This window comes from Panthera leo, chromosome E3 (assembly GCF_018350215.1).
Source record: "Panthera leo isolate Ple1 chromosome E3, P.leo_Ple1_pat1.1, whole genome shotgun sequence".
NCBI classification, from domain to species: domain Eukaryota; kingdom Metazoa; phylum Chordata; class Mammalia; order Carnivora; family Felidae; genus Panthera; species Panthera leo.
Window position 1 is genome coordinate 15,198,612 of NC_056694.1, and position 18,417 is coordinate 15,217,028.

At 41.3% G+C, this 18,417-nt stretch overlaps 1 protein-coding gene across 5 annotated transcripts in view; it reads right to left on the reverse strand.

The window, feature by feature from the left end:
- LOC122209599 (S-adenosyl-L-methionine-dependent tRNA 4-demethylwyosine synthase TYW1) overlaps window positions 1-18,417 on the reverse strand; it is a 212,386-nt gene that overhangs the window by 179,696 nt on the left and 14,273 nt on the right. For all 5 annotated transcript variants that reach the window (XR_006197676.1, XR_006197675.1, XR_006197674.1 and 2 more), the window contains one exon: window positions 14,607-14,729. Coding sequence is in view for 2 of the 5 variants with exons in the window: in XM_042921589.1 (XP_042777523.1) it covers window positions 14,607-14,729 (123 nt within the window). In the remaining 3 variants the exon portion in view is untranslated. The remainder of the gene's footprint in view (window positions 1-14,606; window positions 14,730-18,417) is intronic.

The following is an 18,417-nucleotide window of genomic DNA, read 5'->3' on the forward strand; positions in this document are numbered from 1 at the left end:
TCTGCATCCAACTAATACAGACGGGAGGATGGTCCTTGTTTGAAGCTGGACAACAGGTGACAGGGATTCACTAGATCATTCTACTTTTGTGAATGTTCAAAGTTCTCTAAACAAAAAATGTAAAACATTTAAAATTTTTTAAAAAGAAACAGGTAAACCAATGAAATTTGGAGTTAACGTCTCTACCTTCTCTGTTACGTCAGGGATTTACTCCGAAATTGGAAGTCAGTGAAAAACTACTTTAGAGACTCAGAGGTATCATGATGAGAAACATAAATCCAGTTAGTTCTATCTGTCCTAAAGTCAGCATTCCTAATTACTAAATATAATCAAAATGCAAAGCTAATGAACAATTTTGCTTCTGTTAATATAGTTTTCAACTATACATTTCCACACAGAACTGAAAAAATTTACAAACATCAACAAATTATTCTCATCTATCATAAAAGTGATCAGTTTATTCCTAGGCATTTTCTTTAAAAATTTTTAAAGTTTCAGTTGTTCTTTTAAAATATTTAAAAACAAAAGTATCCTTTGGCTTTTTTTTTAAGTCTATTTCAGACCTAAAAAGGTGTCAACTTAAAAAGGAAGTCTGTGGTAGAGCAAGATGAACTGACCTTGAACTTGACAGCGTTTAAATGTCTCTGAGGTAATTCCACAGCAAGTTACTAGAACTCCCTACTAATCATGCAAGAATTGCTCTCAAAAGCCTGTCACCACAAAACATCACCAAGCATGTATGCTTATCCCAAAGGCCACATAAATCCAAAACTGGACCCACCCGTGACACTGGCCTCTGACCAGTGTGCTCAGAGTTCCAGAGACACCCTCTTGTGGTTATAAACACACACACACACATACACACACACACACACACACACACACACACACACACAAACACAAAAAAACTAATTCTGACTCCTATGAAATGAACACTCTTAAAGAACGGTCATGGACCATCCTCCATGTCCCATCACTAGAGAAATTATCCATCATAAAATATGAGGGTAACTACTCCATTTCAACCATTTAAGATACAAAATTTATATAGGAAAGAGCTCAGAGGCCACAATGAGAGATCCTGAGCATTCAGGACAAACATTTACCATTCTGTCTCTATGGCAGTTTAGTCCCATCTTCCATATGCAGCAGTAACTCCATTTCCAAAAAGAAATACGATGGCTCATAACATTCCCGAAGGAAGTGCAAAGCGCCAAATTCTAATCTTGTAGGTGCAGACACCGTTCACTGTTCGCCCAGAATACAACATATATAGCTGCTCTATGGCTGTAATAGAAACTAATGAAGATCCCACAACTAGTCAACCTTGATTCCTCCCTCTCCTGTGTGCCCCATTTGACAACGAGTAACCAAGTTTTAAAGGTTTAATTCCCACAGACTGGCTCACTCCATCCACAATGCCATTGCTTCTGCACACCAGCCTTGGTTTCTCCTAAGGACAGGACAACTGCAAGAGCCAAACTAAATGGTCTCCCTGTCTCCATCTTGTAATTTCATCCCTCCCCAACTCCCAAACCCATCGCGTCTGCCCTGAAAGAAAACGAACGTCCTCTCCAAGCTGCTGCTTCCCAACATGCAAAACGGAAAGCCAATGACAAGCTACATTCCTAGGCACTTTGGAAAATGACTATAAATAAGTGAAAAGTCCTTTATACATAAACAGGACTACATTAATCTTACATAATCACAGGAGCAAAAAGTGGTACCAATTTTCTTTAAAAAAAAAAAAAAAGATATCGTACAATGTTACCTAATTCATTTTCATACCATTGTCCCAGAAACCACAGTACCATCCCAATTATCACCTGGGAAACAGGACACAGCAGAAAAAGTCATCTGTTAAAGACTTTAAGGTAAAATTCCACCTAGCCGGGTAAGTGCCAAACAGGTGTTTTGCCACAAACAAGCGTTTCATTACCAAAGCATACAGACATTTCTGCTGGGAAAAAGTCCTTCTGATTGTTTCAATCTGTTTATTTCATTGATCCATCAGGTGATTCCCTTCCTTATCAAGTCATGCAGAAAACAGAATCCCCAAGCTCTCTCAAGAAGTCATCTGCCTATACAGTCAGCCCTTCTAAGCCTGGAGCTTTGCTGGCAAACGGTTGGGCATTCAGTAAATGGTGGCCGAATAATGAATGCCTCCAAACTACCAGACAGATATTCCTAGCTCTAGAAAAGCAGATCTCCTTTCTTTTGGTAACTGATTTCGGATCTGGCAACTTTCAATGTTAAAAACTCTCCTTCGGGGGCTCCTGGATGGCTCAGTCGGTTAAGCGTCCGACTTCGGCTCAGGTCATGATCCTCACGGTCAGTGAGTTCGAGCCCCACATCAGGCTCTGTGCTGCCAGCTCGGAGCCCGGAGCCTGCTTCAGATTCTGTGTCTCCTTCTCTCTCTCTGTTCCTCCCCCGCTCACGCTCTGTCTCTCAAAAATGAATAAACGCTAAAAACAAAAAAAAATTTTTTTTTAAAAACTCTCCTGCAGGTATTGAAGCTAAAACTGCTGCAATTTAACCCCGAATCTGCAGGTTCCATTTCTTTAAGAAAGAAACCCCCTATATGCCACTGACTTGTCATAGCTCAGTTTTTAAATGACAAATTTTCAACAGGACTCGAAGTTTTTCTGTTTACTACGTTTTAAGAAAGCTTTCTGAACTCTCTGAAAAGCAGTTTGACCAGATGTGTCAAGAGCTTTCAAATGATTTTCCTCTGACCCAGTGATTCTATTTTGGATAACCTGACTTAAAGAAATAATTCCAGAACTCATCCTAAGTGCTCCTGGCTGCACAGACCATGGGTGAAACAGGCTGGTTTAAAGGCAGTGGGTGTCTTGGGGTTGAAGGAATGTGTCGCCTTGTGTTTCTGGGTGAATCAAATACCCAAAGCCTTAAAAATAATAAAGAAAGAAGAACAACTTCATATTATTCTACTGCAGTACTATGCGACTTTATAATAAGAACTGGACACACTGAGATGCTTTCGTAAACTGAAATGCTTCTCTGGTGAGTAATTACCAAGCATTCACCGTTTATTTCCAAAACTAATGATACGGATATCACTGTTTGTCTGCTTAACCGGAACATGCTGTGGGGAGTATTTAACAACATTTATTTACTGCAGAGAAAAAAAAGGAACATTCTGCTCTACATTTACAAATCACAATCACGAGAAAAACAAAAAACAACCTAAGACTGTCAGGCTCTTGCTGACTCCTTGTGCTCTACCCACTCTTCAGATTCTCTTCTAAAAACCGTTTCTCCCCTGGGGGCTGAAACAAAGAGATGGGAGTCTAGGCTTGGTCCCACCACCTACGAGCCTGTCAGCCATCTAAATTCGGACAAATTGCTTTATTTCTCTAAACCTACTTCCTACCCTGTAAATTGGTAAAGTGGACGTAATAATAGTATGGATATCAAGGTCGATGTGAGGATTGAATGAGACAATCCAATGTGTACTTTGACTTCTCCTAATACTCTGAATCTGTACTGAACTACCCTCTTGCCCTATACCCCAACCCATCCACTATATTCAATCAAATCACATTGCTTCCCAATGCCTTCAGGTTGAAGTTCACACCCCCCTGACAGAATGAAAAGGCCTCCAGTACACTGCCCCTGCCTTCCTTCTCTAGTTCATTCTCCGCACATCCCCGCCCCTACCTGAAACCACAGACACACCAAACTGTTCCCCAAACACGCCACTCGCCCTAGCACCCCAGCCCTCTGCATCCGTATCTGTCCTCCTAACCTTCCCACGTTTCACACGTTAGCTCCCTTGTTCTTCAACATCGCTCCCACCCCTCGAGTTCTCTTCAGCCCTAGACTCATCATCTTGGATCTTGCTACAGAGTGAGGGAGGTAGAATACCATGGTGGTACACCAGTCGGACCAAACCTATCCTATTTGAAGATATCTGCTTATACAGTAATAGCTCATAGTTACCAAGTACACACTACGCGGCAGGCAATGAAATAAAGCGTGCCAGTGAATGAACTTAGTTAATCTTCATAACAACTTCATAAGAGGTTACTTTTATGATCTCCCACTTTAGAGACGAGAAAACAAAAGCAGAGAGTAAAATAATTTGCCCAAGACGCACAGGCTGAGACAGCAGGACTCCACAAAACTCAGTGAGTATTACTCAAAAAGAGGTTATATAATAGGAATACGCTGGCCCAACCCTAGAGCCAATTGCTAACCAGTAGTAGTGCCTCCTCTAGAGTAGCAATTCGGGCAATTTAGTGCAATGCCTGGCAACGACTGGGCAGAAAGCAACTCAGGAATATGTATGAATGGACCCTAAAAGGCCAAATAAATGCATGGGAAAAAACAAAAAAAACAAAAAAACAAAAAACCAACAACCAGGCAGTAGTTTAGTGTATTCTGTCCAATACAGAATGAAAACACAAGCCATACTTGGAAACTCTGCCATAAGCTAACAATAAAGAAGAACAAAAACTGGTGGCTTTATTTTCATGTCACACTGAAGGTGGAAAAGTATTTCTTTTTGCCCCAAATCTAATGACTTTATGAGAAACTGTTTATGAGAAATCTAAAATGTCATAAACCAACTGCTGCAAGTTCATAAAGTCCAAAATCATTTCATTTAAAAAATAATTTACACAGATGTTCAAAATTCTCATTTGTTCTTTCTCTCCAGCGCCCTCTAATGGACAGAGATGAAAAGCAAAGTGAAAATGAACCCACAAATTATTCTAAACTCTTACCATACACTTGAAATTTGCTGAAATTAAACCTGAAGTGTTCTCAATACACACACACACACACACACACGCACACACACGCACACACACGCGAGGTAACTGTGAGGTGATGGATTTCTTAACTTGATTGTGGTAATCTTTTCACAATGGACACACATATCATCACATTACACGCCTTGAAAAAATCAGTGTACAACCCTAACATATTTGTCAATCATGCCTCAATAAAGTTGGAGAAACAATTATTGCAAACTCTTCATTCACTGCAAACAAAGCTTTAAATATCTTCTCTTAACCTTCTGTAAAAACCCAGAAATCTGTCTAAATCAGGTATCTCGTACACTGAAATCTATCCTGTTTTAAGACCGTTTCGCCACTAAAAAATTACTCAGATTCTTAATTTAAGAGTCATAAAATTATACGTTTGCTTTGATCCAGTATATCAATTTGGGGACAATATAACCTAAGAAATATTGACACATTTTTCAAAGTAAAAAGGTCTCGGGGTCCTTGCGTGGCTTAGTCAGCTGAGTGTCCAACTCTGGCTCAGGTTGTGATCTCGCAGTTCTTGAGTTCAAGCCCCACATCAGACTCTCTGCTGTCAGCGCAGAGCCCGCTTCGGATCCTCTGTCCCCCTCTCTTTCTGCACCTCCCCCACTCACGTTCTCTCGCAAAATAAACAAACATTAAAAAAAAAAAAAAAAAAAAACAGTAAAAAGGTCTCAGACCTGTGCTAATTTTACCAGCAGAAAAACCTGACACAGACTAAATGGCCAGCTCTAGGAAAATGTATAAACCAGTTTAAAATATCTAAGCAAACTGGGGCGCCTGGGTGGCTCAGTCGGTTAAGCGTCCGACTTCAGCTCAGGTCACGATCTCGCGGTCCGTGAGTTCGAGCCCCGCGTCGGGCTCTGGGCTGACGGCTCAGAGCCTGGAGCCTGCTTCCGATTCTGTGTCTCCCTCTCTCTCTGCCCCTCCCCCGTTCATGCTCTGTCTCTCTCTGTCTCAAAAATAAATAAAACGTTAAAAAAAAAAAAAAAAAAAATATCTAAGCAAACTAACTTCTCACTTTGACATCTGTTGGGCTTTTAGAGGTGATGACACACTGTCATGTGCATGTTCGCATCTGACTCACACCTGTGAGGAAGGCAGAGGGCACGGCCCCTGTTCCCCAGACAAGGGGATTAAGACCAGGGAGGGTTAAGCTATGCCCACAGGTCACTGAGCTACACACTGGCTGGGCCAAGCCCTGAACCCACACTCCACGCACTTGTCATTCTTAACAGCTGCTCTGCCAGGGGCTTCTGAAATACAGAAGCTACTAAAAATGACAGACACAATCCACACGTGGAAGTATTCAGAAACAAGGAACAAAAGCTGCAACAACAGGAAAGATGGACAGCAATTTTAAATTGAGAAATAATTTTGGATATATTGGCTTAGAGTTTTACGCCCAACCAAGAATTTTTTGGTTATGAGCTTTATAAAAGTAGCCAAACCAAATGCATACAGGACAGCGTGCAGGGAAAAATTTGGCCTTGCCGGAAGGGAAATCTGGCCATTGTCCCCAGTTCCTGGAAAGTAACGGGGAATCCCTTGGAATTTCCCGAGTGACAGCAGCGTCCATTATTCACGGTGGGCCCCTCAGACCGCAGCTGACTGCAAGTGGGGGGAAGGTGCTGGAGACTGAGTTCAACCACATGGGCAGTCAAGTCCCAATAAAAACTGGACACCGAAGCTCAGGTAAGCCCCCCGGGTTGGCAACACTGGATGTGTATTACTGCACGTTGATGCTGAGGACAACACATCCTGAGGAGGACAAAGGAACGCCTCTTGAATCTATTCTATGCGTCTCCTCCTTTGGCTGATTTTCTGTACCCCTTCCCAACAAAGAACCACAGCCATGAGGGTAACAGCTTTGGGTGAGTTCTGCGAGTCTTTCTAGCAAATTATCAAACCTGAGGGTGGTTTTTAGGAGCCCCCTCCCCCAAAATTTGCAATTGGTGTCAGAAGTGAAAGCAATCTTGGGGACTATGCCCTCAGACCTTGTAGTTTATCTAATACCAGGGAGGAAGAAAGAGACTGTTCACAGGATAACATGTTCAACCTCGCTCAAAATGAAAGAAATACAAATTAAAATAAGGTCATTATTTCTCACCTTTCTGGCTGGCAAGATTTAAAAGACTAATAACACCTGAGGGTTGGCAAAGGTACAGAGAAATAGGCTATCTCATCTCTCTCCTATGAGAAGAAATAAAAATGTTTTCAATTTTGTATAGGGCAATTTGGAAACATCTATTAATACTATAAAATCCCGGGGTGCCTGGGTGGCTCAGCTGGTTAAGCGTCCAACTCTTGATCTCAGCTCAGGTCTTGATCTCAGGGTCATAAGTTCAAGTCCCATGTTGGGCTCTGGACTGAGCATAGAGCTTACTTTAAAAAAATAAAAATAAAAAAATAGGCACCTGGCTGGCTCAGTTGGTGGAACATGCGACTCTTGATCTCGGGGCTGTAAGTTCAAGCCCCACACTGGGTGTAGAGATTACTTAAAAATGTGTGTGTGTGTGTGTGTGTGTGTGTGTGTGTGTGTGTGTGTGTATAGATGTAGATATAAAATCCCCTTTGATCCAGAAATTTCAACTTTATGAACTTATTCTTGAGATAAATTTCTGCCAGCCACAAAAAATGTAAGAGCAAGAGTGTTCAAACACCTAAATGTTAATCATCAAGAGCCAAATACATCATGGGACATAGTCCTAGACCACTATGTAAACATTAAAATGAACCAGGTGAATCTGTATGACAGCACTGGAAAGCTGTCATGTTAGATGAAAACAAGCAGTCTGTAGACTTGGGAGAACAAAATGATCCCATCTGTGTAGCCAGAAAAACAAAGTTAGACCAAAATGCAGGTGTGTTTGTAAGAGCAGTAAAACACCCGGACAAATACTGCCAAACTAGAAAGTCTGGTTTCCTGTGAAAAGTAGATTTAGGAGAACAAGGACAGGGAACTGCATTCTTTGAATCTTTTAAACATATACAAAGAGGGTATGAAATTAAGTGAAACTTCAAAGGGAGGTTCAGATCAAGTTATGTATTTTCAAAGGGAATAGCTAAGAACCAGAAACTCTAAAAACACCTCCCTCGCATCGAGGATGTGAAAAGGATAGAGGACATAGAGGTAAGGACAGAGGATTTTTGAAAATTTCTTTGGAGAATGTTGGTAAGGTATTTTGAGATCCCACCTCAAATGGAGAGAGGCTGGAGAGCAGGTGCCTTGTCATATCTCAAGCCCCCGAGGCTCCACCGGGGCCCCTCAAAAGAAGCTGCTTGTATCCCCCGCACTCAGAGGGCATCATTGACTGGTGTAGGACGCCTGCCCAGTGAATCCAGACACCAAAGGACTGACTAGTTTCCCCAGCAAGTGAGCACTGCTGCTGGGTAGGAATCAGCCTGTCCCCCCAGAATAAAGAACTCAGGAGTGTTCCCGTGGGAAGGGACAAGAGTGCAGGTGGCGGTGACCTTAGATGCTGACCAACTGGGCAACCAGAGAGGAAAACAGAAGACAGACCTCAAAGAGAGGAAGCCAGAGGCACAGGGCTCAAGAGGAAGGAGTGAGCCACGATCAGCAGCACACTTCTTGGGGTACACTTGCTCAGTGCAAGGAACCAGGCAGGAGACACCATGGACAGTGTCTCCACAGACGCAATGAGAGTGCCGGATGGAGGAAGAGTCAACTTTAAACTGGACGAGGGGAGAGAGCACAGTCACCTTACACCACATAAGAACTTCCTACTTCTCTCTCTCCTGCTCCCCATCCATTCCCCAGACCCTAAGCAGATCCAAAACAGCAGCTAGCAAATAGGCCAGAAAGTAGACAAGAGGGGAGGAGTTTCACCTTTGAATTAAATTGACTTAGTTTCTTTAGTATTACTTACTATCTATTACCTAGGCTTGGGCATTCTACTGTCAATTTATTAAGACTTTGTGTCTTAGGGGCACCTGGGTGGCTCAGTGGGTTAAGCAGCCAACTCTTGGTTTCAGCTCAGGTCATGACCTCACAGTTCATGAGTTCAAGTCCCACATTGGGCTCTATGCTAACAGTGGGGAGCCCACTTGGAATTCCCTCTCTCCCTCTCTCTCTCTCTCCCTCTGCCTCTCTCTCTCTCTCTTTCAGAATAAATAAATAACCTTAAAAAAAATAAAAGGAAAAAGAAGAAAAAAACTTTGTGTCTTAAAGTACCTGTAACACTTTATTACCAAAAATGACCAGAAAAGTCATGAAATCTGCCAGTTCTCCCTCCTGTGCAGGTTGAAAGGGACAGTAAAACTCAAAACAAAGCAGCTTCTATAATAACTTCCCAAAATTAATCCCTGTTTGTAACACTACTTTTAAAAGATTTTTCTGGGGGTACCTGGGTGGCTCAGTCACTTAAGCGTCCAACTTCGGCTCAGGTCATGATCTAATGGCTTGTTGAGTTCAAGCCCCACATCGGGCTCTGTGCTAACAGCTCAGAGCCTGCAGCCTGCTTCGGATTCTGTCTCTCCCTCTCTCTGCCCCTCCCCTCCGCCCATGCGCACACTCTCTCTCTCAAATATAATAAAACATTTTTTAAATTAGCCGATTTTTAAAAAAAGGTTTTTCTGAAAAAAACAAAAAGATTTTTCTGTGAGATTTTTAAATGAGGTTGTAAAAACTACCTGAAAATATCACAAAGATTTTTATAATAGAGATTCAGGTGCATATGAAACAAAGTTAAAATAAACATTCCAAATGCTAATAGTAATTTTTCTGGTGAGATAGAATTATTGATAGATTTTGGCCCTTTGTTTTCTAAATTTTTATTTTTTAGGTATGTTAATTTGTAATGAAAAAATTTTTAACTAGGCAAAATTAAACAAACATTAAATTTTTTTCTTTATATTACTATTTGTTATAGCATGGGACCACCCTGAGTAAAATTAGAGGGTCATCATGTTTTATGCAAGAAATAAGTTCTTAAGACCTTATATAATTCAAAACTGACCCTATCAAAAAATGGGAGATATTCTCATATGGCTATATCATAAATAGTTTATACTTCAGTTGATACTAGATTTTTTTGTTTTATTTTGGGAGCATGGAGAGAAAGTAGTTCCTTCCATACTTCCTATTTCGAATCCTCAGAAAAGCGAAAAAAGTACAATGAAGACCCCTAGTCCCTTCACCTAGATTCACCACTTTTGTTGATCATTACCTGTCTACCCTTCCATGCACACATACACATCTATAAAATACACGTGAATGTATGTGCAGAAAGAAAATGTTGCTGAACTACTTGCATGTGGTAGACACCATAACACTTCACTCTTAAACACTACAGAATTCATCTCCTAAAAAATGACAGAACTGCACAACTACAAACCGTTATTACAACAAGGGAAATTAACGAAAATCCAATATTATCTAATAAAAAATCCATTTCAAGTATCCTCAAATGTCCAGACAATGACCTTTGCTCTTTGATTCAAGATCAAAGGTTACACAATGCATTTAGTTATGTTTCATTAGCGTTTTTAAACCTTGGACCCGTCCTCACCCCAGGTTTTGTTACTGTTAATGTCTATGACATTGACTCTTTTTAAAGAGTCTGGACTGTCCCACTTTTTGGATTTGTCTGATTGTTTCCCCATAATTAGACTCAGGCTAAAAATTTTTGACACAAAATTACATAGATGATGTTGCATACATCTTACTACCCATCATGTCAGGAGGGACACGAGGTCATTTTAATACAAGTGATGAAGCTAAATTTGACTTTTTCGGTACAGGCGAAAATCACCTGAACACTCCATTTGTAAAGGTATATTTTATCCTTTGTAATTAGCAAATCATCTGTAGGTATTTTTCCCCCAGTGATGTATTTATTTTTGGCATGTCTAAGTGGGTTAGTTTCTGGGATGATATTTTGAGAATACGTGCATATATGGCCCCCAAAGGCATTTCATGCAATCCTTGCTTAAATTAATTATCACCCTGGGGATAGAAAACAAATGATTAATTCTATCATACCCTCTGTATTTCTTATCTAGAAACCTTCTATAAAGACTTTCTCTTGTACCTCCCTTTTGTTGAGCAGCAAAAGGATTGATTTTTATTTGATGTAATACAATCCATTGCATATAATACGATACATATTATCATTATGTTCATTTTTGATGTTCAAATTGTCCCAAATTTGGCCTGTGGGAAACTCTTCAAGCTGGTTCCTATGTCCCTTTGATGTGTCTCCATCAGTCTTTGATGATCCACTTGCCCAACAAGACATCCCAGGCCCATCTGTTATGCTCCCTTCCTCAGCCCTGGAATGAGTCATTTCTCCAAGCCCTGATTCCTTTCAATGAAGTAGGATATTGAGAAAACAAGAACTGAGTGCTCACCATGTTTGTTTCTAGGTCTGTGGCCTAACAAAGAGTACATCTGTTCTTTGTCCCCAGTTCCTGGCACAGAGCTTCAAAAAACCTTGGCATTTTCTAAGTGCCAGAAGGGTCATTGTTATGCAAATGAGGTGGCTGAGGGGGTAGGCCTAGATAGCTTTAGCATGGGGCTGGTCAACCAGAAAGACCCACTCTGGGCCAGCTGGATCTCCAGGGAAAGAAACAGGGAAGGAGGTCAGCTGGAGAATCAGATGGCCAATAATCTAATCAATCATGCCTACACAATGAAACCCCAATAAACATTCTGGATGCTAACTAACCAGCTTCCTAGTTAGCGGACACGTGGATATGGTGGGAAGGGAGGATGTGCCTGGGTTTCACGTGGAGAGGGCGCGGAAACTCTTGAGTCTCTCCCCCACCTCCCTACTCTCGGAACTCCTCCTGTTGTCTTTTCCACTTGGTTGTTTCTAACTCGTATCCATTAAAACTGTAAGCATAGTGCTTTCAGTGAGTTCTGGGTCATTCTAGCAAATTACCGAAACTGAGGGCAATCACGGGACCCCAAAATTATAACCAGTTGATGGGAAGGGCAGGCGGCCCCTACTTAGAGCCGCCATCTGAAATGGAGGCAGTCCTGTGCAAGACTATGCCCTAAATCTGCAGAGTCTGATGCTAACTCCAGGTAGCTACTGTCAGAATTGAACAGAACCGGGTGTTTAGTGGTCAGAACGTGAAAGGTTCTTTCTGTAACCACAGCTCCAAAATACCGTTTATACACACACAGCACTCAAATTATAAATTTGCAAATCTGCCATGACAATAAACTATTCTTTTAGAAAAAATCTTATGTTCAGATCAACCTCCAAATGAAATCCAACACCACATGAAAATCTCATTAATACACATGGATCCACCTTATTATTTCTCACAGATGCACAAGGTCTGTAGTGTGTGGATATATCCTGCTTTTTTCAACCAGTCTCTGGCAGCTGTTTGCTGTATATACTTGTGGCATAACCTTGGGCATCTGCTGTTCTGTATTGGTGAAGATGAATCTTCAAGGCAAATTCACACAACCAGGCCTGCTGGATGATGGGCAAACGCATGTGAATCAAAAGCCCCTCCATACAGGTTACACCGTTCCGGACTCCCCTCAGCAAGGTGTGAGCACCTGTGTTCCCAGAGCCTCACCAGCTATGGATGCTGTACAGTTTTTGAACTTTTGTGATTTTGGTAGGTGAGAAATGTCACGTCAGAGTAGTTTTAATGTGCCTGTCTTTAATTCTGAGTGAATGTGAGCATTTTTTCATATGCTTAAAGTCTATTTGTAGAGCTTTTTCTGAGACTCGCCTATTCAGGTGTTTGGCCAATTTTTTTCTATTAGGTGTTAGGTCTTTTTTCTTTTGATTTTTAAGAGCGCTCTGTATAATAAAAAAATTAACCCCTTCTTTATATAGAAGAGGCAAATATTTCCTTTTTAATTTTTTTGAAGTTTATTTATGTTTGAGAGAGAGAAAAATAGAGCACACAGCGAGCAGCAGAGGGGCAGGCAGAGAGAGAGAGAGAGAGAGAGAGAGAGAGAGAGAGAGAGAGAGAGAAAGAATTCCAAGCAGGCTCCATGCTCAGCACGGAGCCCAATGCAGAGCTGACCCCAGGACTGCAAGGTCATGACCTGAGCCAATATCAAAGAGTCAGACGCTTAACCGATTGAGCCACCCAGGCGCCCCATACTTTCCCTTTCTATCATTTGTCTTTTGATATGCTTATAACCATGCAAATCTTTTTAAAACTCATTGGTAAATTCAGTCTTTTCTTGCTTCTAGATTTTGAATCATACAGAAAACTCTTCTCTAAGTTATAAAATAATGCATCTGGTTCTATTACTTATAAATTTTTTTCAACAAGTTCTCTAACCCAATTGGAGTCTATGGTGACCTATGAGATGCACAGAGCCAAGTTTAAATGTTCACAGGTAGCTATCTGCTTGTCGTGCCATACCCCTGCCAGGGAAAAGAGATGCCACTTTTATTATATATGAAATCCCCATATATTCCTGGATCTACTCCTGCTATTTTACTCTGCTGCATCAATCTGTCTCAACAGGAGCCAAAACACAGCTTTAATTACAGATGCCTTGTAGTAAGTGTTAATATCTGGTAGGGCCAGTCTTTCTCATTACCATACCAAGGAGTTCCTAACTATTCTTGCATGTTTATTTTTCCACATGAATCAACCAGGCTAGCTCTAGGGGAAAAAAGTTATTGAAACTTTTAATGGGATTTCATCAAATTTATGTATTAATTTAAAGAGAAGTGACATCTTTAGAACAGTGAGTGAGTCACCACATCTAAAAACAAGAGATATCTCTGCTCGGGAATTTTTTCAGTTTCCATCACACAGATTTAGGATATTTCTTTCTAAATTTATTTTTATGTACTTCTTTATCTTTTATATAGCCGTTATAAATGGGGTCTTCTCTTCCACTATGGCTTCTAACTGGTTATTGTTTAGAAAGATAAAGGCTATTGGCTTTTTACCTTATTATATCCTGCTACCTTACTGATTTCTTTCATTTGAGTTTGTGTCAATTTTATCATTGATTTTCTTGGATTTTTCCGTAGTTTTACTTCTTTTGTTTCTAAAACTTAGGCACTGGGCACATTCCCGGTGTAGGATATTCTCATTTCCCAAAACTCACACATGAATGGAGTCTATACAGTCTTATGCTATTGTGTATACTACTCCCATTTCACATCATTGGAATCTGCGTAGACTCCCACTACACCGCACATTCTCACATTCATCTTGTCTGCGGCAATGACAACCCAGACTAATGTTTCCTAGATTCCTAGGGCCTCCACCTACACTGATCTCAACACCTCCAGGCCAAGGTGCTGTCCGTAAGCTCAACAGCCCTCACTCTACGTGAGGCGGAAGCACGTGAAGAAAGTTCCACTTGGGGGGCGCCTGGGTGGCTCAGTCGGTTAAGTGTCCGACTTCGGCCCAGTTCGTGATCTCGCGGTTCGTGAGTTCGAGCCCCACGTCAGGCTCTGTGCTGACGGCTCAGAGACTGGAGCCTGCTTCGGATTCTGTGTCTCTCTGCCTCTCTCTCTCTCAAAAATAAATAAATATTAGAAAAAGAGAGAGAGAGAGAGAGAGAGAGAGTTCTACTTGGAATCTCAGCACGAGTCCATCTTCATGCTGTTCACCCTGTCTCCTCAGTCACAACATTGAAGTCCCTCTAACCATCCACCCTTCCCTCAATTTCTGCCCTAAAATCTGCCTATCCTACTACAAGCTCATTTTCACAGGGCTTAGAGGGAAGATTTTCACAAAGTTCATGTAAAAATGGCAAAGAAGTAGAAAACTCTCAAGACAGGAGGCAAATGTTAGACGTTAGCTAACGGCGGGATCCAGGTGCACTCTTGCCCAAAGTTACGGTACCTTTTCTTTCTTCACACAATTCATAATTTTGCCGAGGTCCTCAACATCAACGACAGAATTTAGATTCTGCTGGTCCTCAGTACCAGACTCTTCCTCACTGGTGCTCTCAAAGGGCTCTTCCTCCTGGAACATCAATGTTTCAGAAATACATTGTTCAAAGTAGCGAGCCTCCCAGATTGTGAGTTCATGGGACAGATCTGAGATATTTTAGGCTACGGGTTCGGCAAGTATGGCCCGCAAGCCAAATGCAGCCAGCCTCAGGCCAAATCTAAAGGCAGCCATCACTTACACGTTATCTATAGCTATGTTCTTAATACAGTGACCGGACTGACAGTTGCAACAGAAACCATGTGGCCCACAAACATGGAAATATTTATTAGCTGGCCCTTCACAGAAAAGTTTCCTGACCTCTCTTTTAGACAGAACCAACCAGGCTTAGTGAAGAACTAAAGGCAGGAATGAGGAAAAGGAAGGAATTAAGCATGACTCTTAAGTTTCTTTTTTAAGTAATTGAGACGGTGGTGCTGTTTACTGAGATGAGAAAGATTTGGGGAGAAATAGACCAGAAGGGTGGAAATGAAAAGCTCCATTTTGAATTTGTAAAGTATGAGATGCCTCAGACTTCCAAGCAGAGATTTTAAAGAGGGTGCACATAAGAGAACAAAATTCAAGGCAGACCTCAGGGACAAAAATATAAACTTAGGAATAACTAGCATTCAGAAAGTACTTAACTGCCATGAAACTGGGTAAGATCATCCAGGAAGAAAGTATCAACAAAGGAAAGAACTTCACACCAAGCCCTGAATCGTTCCAACACGCAGAGGTTAGGTAAGGGAAGAAGATCCCAGGGGAAAAAGGAAGAAAACCACGAGAATGGTATCGTGAAAGTCAAGAGAAGAGTGATTCGAAGAAGGAGTCGCGGTATCAAACCCTACAAAGCAGCCAAGCAAATGAAGGCAGAGAAATACCCACGGGGCTTGACAACATGATGTCCTCGGACCTAGAAAGGAGCAGCCACCGTGGGGCAGAGCGCCAAAGCGGAGTGGGCGAGCGTGAACTGGGACTTCTGCTCCCAGCTGCAGGGTGTGAAAGACACTGAACACCCTTCCTGTGGAAAATAACCAACACTGAGTAACAGAACATTTTAGTAGCACAATTTCAAGCGTATCGCTGAGTCGACAAACATACGAGGAATTAAAAGTGGACAAGCATCAACTGAAAAGGGAATCCTAGGAGGTAAGCGAGTGATGGAGTGGAGGGTATCTGCTGAACTCCGGAGAACCTATTCTGACAGCTGGACAGGACCAGGGAAGAGGAAAGTCGAGGAAACAATACTAGGAGGAGAGTCTAACACAGAAGACCAAAGTCAAAGCTGGGACCCCCCAAGGCTCCATCTCTCATGTACATGTAAACTAGAAATAAACATTCCATGCAAGAGGAGAAAGCAGAAAACATAGGCAGAGAGTTTGGGGGCAGGAGGAGGGGGGAGGCAAGAGCTAAGAATAGATACAGGGATTTTATTCAAAAATTCTAAAGTTTCTGGGAGGGGTAAAGAAGGAGAATTTTATAATAAAAACGCAGAACCAAATTAAACCAAAATTCCCAAAAGCAATACTCTAACTAGAAGACAACAAGTGTTCAATTTGGGGGCAGGGCGGGGGGGGAATGACTCCCAGCTAGAACTCTATACTCAGTGAAGCATCAATCAACTATGAAGGCAAAATAAAGACATGTAGATATAAACATTCTGAAAATCTACTTCTGAAACAACCTTTCTCAGAGAACTATTAGAGAACGTGCTCCAAAAACAAGAGTTAACTAAGAAATTAGAAGATAAAGGAGATACCAGAATCAGGAAATCCAACCCAGGAAACCAGTGACAGGAAGGCTATGCATCACAGCAGACAGAAGACACAGGACTCCACCCACACCAAGGTTGGGACTGCAGCCACGCCAAAGTGGAGGAATAAGGACTCGTGTGAGAGGCCTCCAAGAAATCAACAAAAACTACAGAACACTAAGAAATAATTTTCAGTTCCAATAGAACTTTAGAATGAATCAGTGATAATTACAGAGAAATCAAAAATGATGTAGCCATTACCTAAGGGAAATTAATGTGTAAGAGTGAAAATGTGGGGCACCTGGGTGGGTCAGTAGTAGGTTAAGCCTCTGACGACGGCTCAGGTCATGATCTCATGGCTCATGAGTTCGAGCCCCACGTCAGACTCTGTGCTGACAGCTCAGAGCTTGGAGCCTGCTTTGGATTCTGTGTCTCCCTCTCTCTCTGCCCCTCCCCTGCTCACACTCTGACTCCCTCTGACTCTCTGACTCTCTCTCTCTCTCAGAAAAAAACGTTAAAAAGTTTTTTTTTAAAGAATGAAAATATAATAACATAATATACAGCAGAAATGTGAGCACATATACAGTCACAATAACGAAGCAACAGTCTAGCCAGAAAATGTGCTACAACTGCACAAGAAAATGAGAGGAAAAGTGACACTGCGTGTGTGTGTGTGTGTGTGTCCACGAGAGGGAGAGAGATTGTGAAATGTTTTAAAAATCAAGAAATAGCAAGAAGAGCCTATTATTTGGGAATGTAGAGGTAAAATGTCTGATGAAACAGCAAGAATTAAAAGTGACAACCCTGGGAAAATAAGAATTAGACAGAATAAGGGAAGAAAGGATAGTTTTTAATTAAAAGCCTAGAAGTACTATTTGAAGTCTTAAAAGTACAAGTGTTACTTTTGATTAAAAAAATTTTTTTACTTAAATCTGTTTACATGTTAAAAACCGAGAGTGACATCAGCAAAATAGCAGAACAGACAACTCCAAGGGCCTGTTCTCCCACAGAAACACCTAAAAACTAAGCAAATACCAATAGACTCAACTCTAATTCCCAGAGTTCTGACAAAGGCTTACAAGACCCAAGTAAACACTGAATCAGGAAAAAGGAAACCCAAAAATGACATTCAAGGAAATCTGTCACAACACTAGCTGAATACAAAGTAAAGAAACCATGTACAATAGGCAGTCTTTAAAAAGATAGTTTTTAAAGTCAATAAACAAACAATTATAACCTATAGCAAACTACAAAAATAAACCCTGAGGGGGGAAAGAATCTGGTTTCCAGGGTTAATACCTTATAATATTCAAAACTCGCAATTTTCAACACAATATTATGAAGCATGCAAAGAAATAAAAAAGTCTGGCCTACCTGCAGAAGAAATCAACCAAAACCATCCCTGACACTGGACTTCACTAAATAAACAATTTTAAGCCGATGGTCTTAAATATGCTCCAAGAGCCGAAGGAAACTAGGAGAACGATGTCGAAATACAGAACGACACAAAGACAGAAATCATAAAAAGGAAACAAAGAAATTCTTGATCTGAAAAACATAAGAACCAAACTAAAATCTCCTTACAGGGTTTCAGTAGCAGACTTGAGCCGACAGAAGAACCAGCAAACATGGACACAGATCAGTTAGAAACTGGCCAGTCTGAAAAATGAACAAGCGTACCAACACATACAAAAGTGGTTGCACAGGACTCTGCCCTAAATACCACTGGATTGTATCCTTTACAATGGTTAATGATATGTTATGTGAATTTTACCTCAATTTGTTTAAACAGTGTAAAAAAATATTAAAAGACCAACTGGTGGGAAGGGAAGCAAACATAAGCAAAAAGAATGGCTATAAAAGAGAACAGGGGCGCCTGGGTGGCTCAGTTGGTTGAGCGTCTGACTTCGGCTCAGGTCATGATCTCGCAGTTGACGAGTTCGAGCCCCACATTGGGCTCTGTGCTGACAG